Raw genomic sequence first — 11,013 nt, forward strand, 5'->3', positions numbered from 1 at the left:
TAAGTCATTCCTATTAATCATCAGGTGATAAAACAATCAATGGCAACGTTGATCCTTGATGAGTCAGGAGTAAGTGAGTCAGTCAGACATCCCTAAGCCAGTGGCTAGTGGTTAGTTACCAAAAAGGACACTGCGGTCATCCACCTGGATGGCCAACCCCAGCAAACCTGGTGTCAGAGTTACTACGGAGCTAAGCCTTTGCAAGCCACATGTAACGACTACGAACATTAAGTAACCGGGAATAATGGCTTAAAATGCCTTCCGAAACACGGATCATCTTGCTTTCGGACAATCGAGCGATCAGCCTGTAATGTCCTAACCAAACTCATCATCATCATCAATTTAAGAGCCACGCTCTTGTCGGTGCAGCATTTTCCATGCTACTTTTCTAGGGAAAAATAGGGCAGTGGTTTCCCTCTTGCCTTCCGGCCCGCAGTACTCTGTCTGACGCAAGTGGGATGGCGCCCAGAGAAGTCTATTACAAAGCCAAACTAGGACTCCTGTCCTCCGCCTCTGAATAGACAGTTACTGCCAAACCAAACCAAACTAGGGATCACAATTGTTTTTTTGTGATCGAACCCGGGGCGTCCGGATCGTAAACCCAACACGCCGCGGAACCCATTCTGTACTATTATGACGTATCCTTCTTCACACAATCCATCCACATTCATATACATAACTTTCCTCGTTATATGCCTTTCATCCCTCCTTATTACATGTCCATGCCATGACTTAAATTCAAAAACTTAAAAGTTACACTTCAGATCGTCATTTTTTACATAACGAACATTTTATCCGTCTGAAACACACCCTGTATAGCCGGGGAAAAGCAGCTGCAAGAAAAACCTCGGTACAGGGCCGTAGACGTTCTTTTAAAAAAGATAAAATATTGTTATCATCATCACCAGCCCATTAACGTCCCCACTGCTGGGGCACGGGCCTTCCCTATGGACGGATAGGGAGATCGGGCCTTAAATCACCACGCGGGCCCAGTGCGGATTGGTGGTTATATATATATTAACGACTGCTAATGCAGCCGGGACCAACGGCTTAACGTGCCTTCCGAAGCACTTCCGAAGCACAGACAAATTTTGTTATATAATTTAGTAATTTGGCTGCCTAATATCTGGTCCTAGACAGTTACTCCCGTACATTCTTATCTTCTAAATAATCGCTAAGTAACCTTATGAGTACTTATATAGCCAACCTTTTTTTTTAATTTATAAACTTGCAATCAGTCCTTGGACTTTCAGCAGTACTTTTATATATTATGTCGAGTGAGGCTTGTCCTTCCATTGTTGGACAGCCTTTATTGTGATTTATAAGTAGCCGTCTAAGGCGTCTCGTATCGAGCGGTTCGCTAAGGTTCTAGGCATAGTGGTTTACATGGTATAGCCGTAGTGTTATTGTATGTATGTATAATTATTTAGTTATGTATTATATATATATATATATATATATATATATATATATATATATATATATATATAATATAATATGTGTAGTTAAATGTACTTATTTTATGTAGGTTGTTCTTTTAATTATTTATTTTGTTAGAATGCACTAACCCGCTATTATTATACTTGTACAAAATTTTCCTGTACCCAAAGGTTGCCTGGAAGAAATTGCTGCATGAACAATAAGGCCGCCTGTTGTGCTTTTCTGTATATGTTGTCCTTATCTCTGTATTTTGTGTCCATTGTGCTCAATAAAGTATTTTATCTATCTATCTAAATACTAAATCCTGTTGCACTACATACCGGATACATTAAAAAGCTGCTAAACGGATGTCGTGCTTTTTGCAAAGTTCATACATTAGTCATTACTTACGTTATATCCAAGGTAAGTACCTAATCCTTATGCTATTGTAATACCGGTGTGTTTCTAAACACAATGACACTGTTCATTGCTTGTTTTTATTGCATAAATACATACTGTAGAAATGGTAGGCTGAATGAAACGGAACGTTTAGGTGTGTGAAAGAGAGAGTGAGGAGTAAGCGAGAGAGAAAAGAGGATTACAGACAATGGGATGACAGTGGGCCGTTTTTGAGTCGAAGGTGTAAAATTGATCCCATCAAAAACATAAATGTGAAATAAGAGCCAAGTTCAATACTATGATAACTATGCCTTGGTTGTTGACTTCAACGACGACGTGATAGCATAGATTAAGGAATAATACTAAGTATACATAGAATGGCCGTGGTCTAACAGCCTCCGTGGTCTAGTGGTTAGAGCGTTAGGCTCACGATCTGGAGGTCCGGGTTCGATTCCCGATGGGGACATTGTCGAAATCACTTTGTGAGACTGTCCTTTGTTTGGTAAGGACTTTTCAGGCTTGAATCACCTGATTGTCCGTGCTTCGGAGGGCACGTTAAGCCGTTGGTCCCGGCTATTTGCCGTAAAAACACCTCCACCAACCCACAGTGGAGCAGCTTGATGGAGTATGCTCCATACCCCCTCCGGTTGATTGAGGGGAGGCCTGTGCCCAGCAGTGGGGCGTATAGAGGCAGTTTATGTTATACATAGAATGGCAACTCCCCTCTCCCCACCAGCGGCTGATGATTGATGTCACTTATTGTAGAATGATTGTTATTGTTGCCGCAAATGGCATTAACTAAATGGCCGGACAAATGGTGTGCGCTGAGGTCTCTCACCCTAGATGCGTACTAACTCCTCTGGGGATATCAAAAAGAGAATACTTTCACCATGATAGCAAGTCAAACTGCAAAGAATATCACATGTCATCGACAAGAAAAACGGTAGGTACAAAATAGGTACAATTATGAATAATTAATTCCGATATTGACGTAATTAAGTAATATTTATAGTCTTGTTGACTCGACTCAGCCAAATTTAGATTTTTATGATCTTACGGTAATTCACGCGATGGATTTAAGCCCAATTAAAACAAATAATTACTTACCGATAACTTGCTCGTGGTTTCCATGGTTACGACCCGTCGATTTGTTATTAGACAAAGATATTAGACTACAGGATCTGATCGGGAAACGGGAGTTGGTAGGGAGTAACCATGGTAATATTGTGACCATCTATTGACGCATCTAGCCTGTCGGACAGATGGGTGTAATAAGCCCTTATACCCAGATGACAGGCCTGAGGGTGCCCAATAGTTGCAGCGTAGTCATGAAAAGTTAACAAACAGACAGACACAATTTTACGTCATACATAAATGGGTAAACATTCAATGGACGTCGAACATACTTACCTACATTCTCGCTAGTAGAATTACAATTCCTGCCATTTTATTGCTCTCCACATGATCTAAATTAATTCATTTGTCTCTAACCATATTTAATTGTACTATGACGATATATACGCTTAGGTACTTACTTACACGAGGTAGTCAGTACAAGTATAGATACGGACGCGAAAATACGGCGAACATACCACCCTAACTCTTTGTGGGGTAGGGCTGTAACGTGAACGCAAAACACTGTGAATTTTAGTCAAAATACAAAATCAGTGGGTGTAGCATTTTTTTTATTTTTATAAAACAAAACTGGCACATCTTTTTTTTTGGACTTTCTGTAAAATAGATTTGCCGCAAAAGGCATTTAACTACTTGGCCGGAAAATTAGTCAGCGCTCAGGCCTCTCACCCGGATTACGTTTCCAATAAATGAATGACATAACATAGGTATTACGTTACGAAAATATTTTTTAATACATCCTTTTTTTATTGATGCAAAAAAAGAATGTCCAATTCGAATTTCGAAGCACAAACAAATCAATTCCCACCGCCGATCAAAATAAAGCGTTACTGAGAATTAATTTGCGAGTCAAAAAGTCGTGTCGCTGTTTTTATACATTTCGAGAACAATAATGTATACGTTAGCAGTTTTTTTAGACCAAATAAAATAGTAAAGCACACACATCCGCGATGAACGGAGCTCAGTTGTGAACGAGGCATCGTCGACAATGTAACGAATAAATGGATTTGATAATATATTAATTTCGTAGTAAAATTTACTTTAAGTGCCAGTGAACATGTTTGGACTTCGTGTTGTGAGTTTTCTAATGTGTTTAACATCGGTTTTTGGTAAGACTTTTGTTATTATGTCAATTTTTTTAAAAGTATACTTATACTTATACATACATAGGTAATATAATGTTTGCTCCTAAGAGTATAAGATCGATATTTTCTGATCTATGTTTTGCTGTTAGTAATGAAGTCATCTAGGTAGCAAACTAGCAACTGAAACTCCAGATTTCAAAAAGATTTCTTTGCGTAGGTACTTACAGCTTTTTTACGTAATTTGTAAGTAAATTGATATATATAACTAACGTACTTACCTATATTGATATAGGTTTCCTACTATAAACTGACGCTAAACAATAAACACACAGCAATAAAACGGAGACTAATGCGTCCTTCATAATTCATATCTACTTACTTAGGTGCCAATATACATTTGAAAGTCATTCAAGTTAATTTATAGGTTAAACAAGGCAGGTATGTACCTAGAATTAAATCATAAATGTATGATATGAATTTTGGTCACAAAAAACTAAGAATTATTTGACTCATGTTGTCTAGATGAGCATTCTTAATTAGCCGGAATTAGGAACATAGATAAAACTGATGACCGAACGTAAATATTAGTTATTTATTATCGATTTGTTTTGTATAAGATCTCGAATCCCGGTTCTGAATTCTGTCTTGGGATCTTAACCGCTGAATTCAACTTTATGAGTTTGAATTCATGTTTGAATCATAGATAATTGATACCACGTGTTTCCAGGATTTGTGCCCGATTAATGGCAATAGGCTTGTCCTCTACATGAGACTGAAACATAGCTCTATACTATAGTATAATTAATATATATACGCTTAAGTATTTACACCCTGCCTACCCCTTCGGGGCGTCCAACGGCTGCGGTGGTCCAATGCTTGAACTATGCTATATAGACCTATGTCCTAAACAAACTAGGGATCACAAAGTGATTTTTATGATATGTCCCCACCGGGATTCGAACCAGGGTACTCCGGATCATGAGCCCAATGCTCAACCACTGGCTTAACACATTAAAGATATAAGTAGTTAAGATTTAAGATAGATATATGAACTATAACCGATTAAGTATAGTATCGAGCAGGTCGAATACATTTGATAAACTAATGGCGATAAAAGTTATGTTTTCAACATCATTATCTTTATTTATATCGTCCCGTGTCATAGTTAAGAAAATAATATCTTACTTTATCGTCCATGATTACGACAATAAACATCTCTAGATCTGTCTTTTAATGGATTTTACTAGTATGAGAATATTATTAATAAACTTCAGCACGGGGTGAGAAACAGTGTAATAAGAGTGACTAAGATTGAGAAGGGAATGTTATGTTGGTTTGGACACGTAGAGCAGTAGTAGTAGTAAATTTTTTTTTATGTCGATTATGTCGTTTTGTCGAACGGTGCTAATATATGAACCCAAATGAGTCATGTCGTTCTGTCTGTTTTTTTTTTTTTTATAAAGAACGTTTAGGGCCCTGTTGCGAGGTTTTCCTTGCATCTTCTTTTCCCCGGCTATACAGGTTGTGAGAAGCTGCAGTAGTTTTAGGCGGATCGTGTACGTTATGTAAAAATTGAAGATTCAATTTTTTTTTGACGTGACTTATTGTAGATTTGCCGCAGATGGCATTAACTAAAAATGTACAAAATACGAACAAAATCACGTGACACTCAAGTTACGGAAAAAAAACAAACTTATCGATTTTAACAAAATGTATTTAGTACTACTTAGAAAAGGTTCAGTACGATCTACTCTGAACCGGCATGCGTGTATGAAACGATTGATGAATGTGGAGGAAGCAAGAGAAGTGTGTCAGGGTCACATTAACTTTTTTGACAAATTACACCGTAAGGCTCATTAAATGTCAAATATGATACTGCGACAGGGTTCTAAAGTGGGTACATGATATTGCTCATGACTGTACACACCATCTAATTTTGTTTTAAGTTATACCTATCGTTTTATTATTCACTGAAACAGAAAGGGACGAAAAATCGACAGGTATAAAATTTATAGAACACGTCACTTTTACGCAGAAATTTAAAACAACCCTCTAAAAATTTTACATCCGCCAATAGGTAACCTGACAAAATTAAGTTGACAGCACACGTCAAACGGTTTGCGTACCAGCGAGATACCTATTTCATTCGCCCAGGTAATTCATTAATTCACTCATTCTTTTTAAAATTAACAGCTGTCAATCGTCCATCCCTTTCCATGTCGTCGGATAAGAAAATGACAGGTATAACTTAAAATAAAATTAGGTGTGTAAGTACAGGAATTAGCACCGATATGTAAAAACATCACACAATTTGCAAAAGTCATATACACAGATCCAAGAAAGCGCCAAACTGGCTGTGTGTGAAGCAAGCACTAGCCATTTAAAATATAACTACTCAGGATGCCGATTATACGTGACACTAGGAAACCTTACTAACCTGCATCTAAGCTGCGAGGTATTTCGAAAATTCAACACTGTTAATGGCCGATAGCTAATCTCAGATAATTACATACTTCACTCGTACAACGATCCGGTGATTAAACCAATTACCACTAGATTGCTTTTAATCACTGCACTTCTTGTAGAAAGCCCTTCGTTGCTCCACGGAACTGGAAATACTTACATTGTTGCTTGTAAAAATAGAATACTTGGGTCTATATTAAAATCCATAATTGAAAATGCCTATATTGAAAATCCGTAATTATTTAAACACATAAGTAATCATTAAAATCCATAACTTTAAAATATATATATTTGAAAAGTATATCTTTAATATACATAATGGTGCTAATTCCTGTAAACACCATCTAATATTATTTTAAGTTATATCTGTCATTTTCTTATCCGCCGAAAAGGAAAGGGACGGGTAATCGACAAGCATAAAATTTATGGAACACACGTCAATTTTAAGCACAAATCTAAAACAACCGTCTAAAAATTCGCCCGGGTTATTCATTTATTTACTCATTCTTCCTAAAATTAAGAGCTGTCAATCATCCGTCCCTTTCCTTTTCGGCGGATAAGAAAATGACAGGTATAACTTAAAGTAAAATTAAGAGATGTCTGCAGGAATCGGGGCCAATGTCAATATAAATAACGATTAAAAATATATATAATTAACATCCTTAATTTTAATACCCATAAAAGTTGAAACCCATACTCTTAACATAATAATAAATGGTTGCTTTCCAGTACAAAAGAAACGAAAATACACTGAAAGATCAGATAAAATAAATAATATTATACGTCACAAAAATTAGTACCTAAATAAAACTGAATTTTTAACAGCTATTGCTGCGAACTTAAAATTATTGTAAGCCTCATTTATGATTTATCAGTTCGATGTAAAATAAATAATATTTTTTAATGATTTTTTTTAAATAAATGTTGATTTTACCATTACCACTCTTTCAATTCATTCATACCTACCTATTACAGTAAAATCTTTAATGCTATGCTCTGTCCAGAGACAGGTATTAACTACAAATGTTAATATTATGGATTCGCAGATTTATTGCTTTTTATGCTATGAATTTTAAAATTATGGATTTTCATTAATATGCTTAATAATGATATATATTTTTATGTTATTCATTCTAATGGGTATGCAAATTACAGTTATGTCAAGTCTTTTATGGATTTTCAATATAGGGTTATTAATTTTATGCAACTTAAGGGACACCCAGAATACTTACATACACAACACACGTGCCCGTACCTAATACCTACATGGTCCTTGCAGGGCGTCACATGTACCTTCTTACTATGTTCCACCTTAATTATGTTTGTGACATGCAATAAATGAATATGAATAGCACTAATTAACGAATGGACCTTAAAGTTGGGAAGGGTCCCCAGGGGACATTTCCGTGAATAATTCAATATTTGCCTTGCTTTTGATTCTTTTGAAAGAATGCGAATTTTTCGCTTTATCACCTCTATAATACATATAAAGTTTTTATTCTTAAGTTTTACTTAGCATAGAATAAAGAATAAATACTACGTATAGAACGGTCCTTCTCCGCCCCGCACCAATACGTACGGCGCCGACCTCGCCCCCTCTGAGTCTTACTTTAGTCTTAAACGGCTGTAAAACGCTAAGGAGTAACAGGAAGAGAGCGGACTGCGTTTTTATGGAGTGTCCACAGAGTCAAATTGATGGAGATGCCTAAGGAACCGTGGAATAACGCTTGACTCTCATCATGAAGTCGCAGATTCGAACCCAACACAGGCCTAAACCATTGATTTTCGATTTGTTTTCGAATTCATATTTGAATCATAATGCGCTCAGATTTGAAGGAAAACATTCTGAGGAAACCCACATTCCCGAGAAATGTGTTTCGGATGTATGTGACCTAAAATTATTGGGCTGGTTTTCCCCAAGCGGATTGAAAGGTCAGACATGCAGTCGCTACAGTAAAAAAACTGGACCTGTCAAATCTTCATGTTAGGTCAGCAGAACCTGTGGAAACGGGATACCGCTGGGAGATGACGGAGATGCCTAACTTCGTTTATTTCTCCAGGTATTTACATCTCGAACCTGAACGAGTCCTGTATCAGGTGTCTGTGCCACATATCTGGCTGCGACACCGGCCACGGCTGCTCTGAAGGATACTGCGGGCCCTTCTACATTTCCCGGGTCTACTGGGCCGACGCTGGCAAGCCTACCCTGCCTGAAGATGACCCTAACAGGGAGAAATGTAAGTATGATAGTCTGTCTACATACATATCTACTAAATGGTGTTAGCCTTCTTCTATCGTGTGGATTGTGAAGTGGTTTACCAACCACGTCAATCCCGGTGTCAGGGGTTATTACTGAGCCGCCATAGGCCCCTGACATGACTCATGTAACGATTTTACATCAGTAAGTAAGAACCGGGACCAACGGCTTAACGTGCCTTCTGAAGCACGGATCATCTTAGTTTTTGGACAATCAGGTGATCAGACTGTAATGTCCTAGCCAAACTAGTTTTTAGTTAAATTGCTTCGATGTGGCCTTTTTAACCCCCCTGCTTTTTTGTACTCATCGAGGTGGTATAATTTTTACATTCTTGGTACTTATTAACTTGATGTTTGTCATTCTGTTCCAGCATTCGAGGACTGCGCTAGGAACTATCATTGTTCGATAAAAATCGTTACAAGCTACCTCGCAAAATTCGGAAAAGTAAGTTTGCCAACCATCCTGCGCTTTGCATCAAGGTTACTTATTGTAGATTTGCCGCAGATGGCATTCACTCATTGGCCAGACAAACGGGGAGCGCTGAGGGCTCTCACCCGCTACAAAATGTAACGGGGCCTAACCATGGTAACCACTATCTCGAACGAGTTGATAGGGAGTAACTATGGTAACCACGATCTAGAGCTAATCTAACAGCGCCGATTTTCCAAATCACAAAGTATTTTTTGTGATATGTCCCCGCCGGGAATCAAACCCGGGACCTCCGGATCGTGAGCCCAACGCTCAACCACTGGACCACGGAGGTCATAACTTACCCTGCTGAACAATTGTTTATTATTCTGCATACTTACCCCAACACATACGTATGGAATAGAACATTCTAGAACTATATTGCCTTACAAACGTATGGAAATTAATAAAGACCGGTATACGTTCCAGGACTGCAATTACGACGGTGTTACGGACTGTTATGACTACATGATGATCAACCACAATGGTGGCGGTGCCTGCCACGCACCCTTACAACAGACAGAGCTTGGCCGCGCCAGGCTCGAACTGTTCCAGCAGTGTCGCTTCTAGAACGTTGTGGAATATTCTAGAACGTTCTACAGCGAAGTATCAAACACTATGGCGGCGATGCATGCCATGCACCCCAGCAGCAGACAGAGTTTGGCCGCGCCAGACTCGAACTGTTCCAGCAGTGTCGCTTCTAGAACGTTGCGGAATATTCTAGAACGTTCTACAGCGAAGTATCAAATACTATGGCGGCGATGCATGCCATGCACCCCAGCAGCAGACAGAGTTTGGCCGCGCCAGGCTCGAACTGTTCCAGCAGTGTCGCTTCTAGAACGTTGCGGAATATTCTAGAACGTTCTACAGCGAAGTATCAAATACTATGGCGGCGATGCATGCCATGCACCCCAGCAGCAGACAGAGTTTGGCCGCGCCAGGCTCGAACTGTTCCAGCAGTGTCGCTTCTAGAACGTTGCGGAATATTCTAGAACGTTCTACAGCGAAGTATCAAACACTATGGCGGCGATATCTGCCAAGCGCCTCAGCAGCAGACAGAGTTTGGCCGCGCCAGACTCGAACTATTTAGAAATAATGGACACGCGAACGTTGTGGGACATTCTAGAACGGCCGTTAAAAACTTGTACTTCGTCTTAGCGGTTTGGTAACTCAAGATCGCATTGTAGATTTTTTTTTACAAAGTGTCTCATAATTATGTCATTTTTGTGTTGCTATTACCTGTAAGCTGGAGTTAAGCCTCCCCTACTTCTATTATTGTTCAAATCAAATCAATCAATCAAATATACATCATTGCACAGAACTAAATTTCAACAATCAGACATAACACATGAATACAGTACAATTTGGGCGGCCCTATTGGTCTAGAGCAATTTCTTCCAGGCAACCATTGTTTCGTTATGATGCAAAGTAAGTAAGTAAGTACTTTAATTGTAGAAAAAAGCCACTCATTGCGTAAATATTTCCTAAACTGTGATATTTGTTTCTCTATTCTAATAAGTATATATAATTTATTATGTTGTTTATTATTTATTATTACTTTATACTATTTTTTTTTGTTATATATTCTAATTTGTCATAATACTTAATGTTGTTAGTAAATGCATTTAATAGTGAAGTGACTTAAGCTTGATATTATTATAAAAATATGGAACTGATGAAAATAATAAAAAAATACACTAACATTTTCATTAATTTTCCGATAGGAAATTCCACTCGATATCGACTCAGAATCTCTGTCTGTATTCGTTACGATGTCACTAACACCCT

At 38.2% G+C, this 11,013-nt stretch overlaps 1 protein-coding gene across 1 annotated transcript; it reads left to right on the top strand.

Annotated features, from left to right (window-relative positions):
• The first annotated feature begins 3,372 nt into the window (after window positions 1-3,372).
• On the top strand, window positions 3,373-10,893 carry LOC126373896 (lysozyme 2-like). The gene is made up of 4 exons (XM_050020253.1): window positions 3,373-4,061; window positions 8,561-8,737; window positions 9,128-9,201; window positions 9,655-10,893. The coding sequence occupies exons 1-4, from the start codon at window positions 4,010-4,012 to the stop codon at window positions 9,793-9,795; spliced, it is 444 nt and encodes a 147-aa protein (XP_049876210.1). The 5' UTR covers window positions 3,373-4,009; the 3' UTR covers window positions 9,796-10,893.
• Window positions 10,894-11,013: the final 120 nt, after the last annotated feature.

Source organism: Pectinophora gossypiella, chromosome 16 (assembly GCF_024362695.1).
Source record: "Pectinophora gossypiella chromosome 16, ilPecGoss1.1, whole genome shotgun sequence".
Lineage (NCBI taxonomy): Eukaryota > Metazoa > Arthropoda > Insecta > Lepidoptera > Gelechiidae > Pectinophora > Pectinophora gossypiella.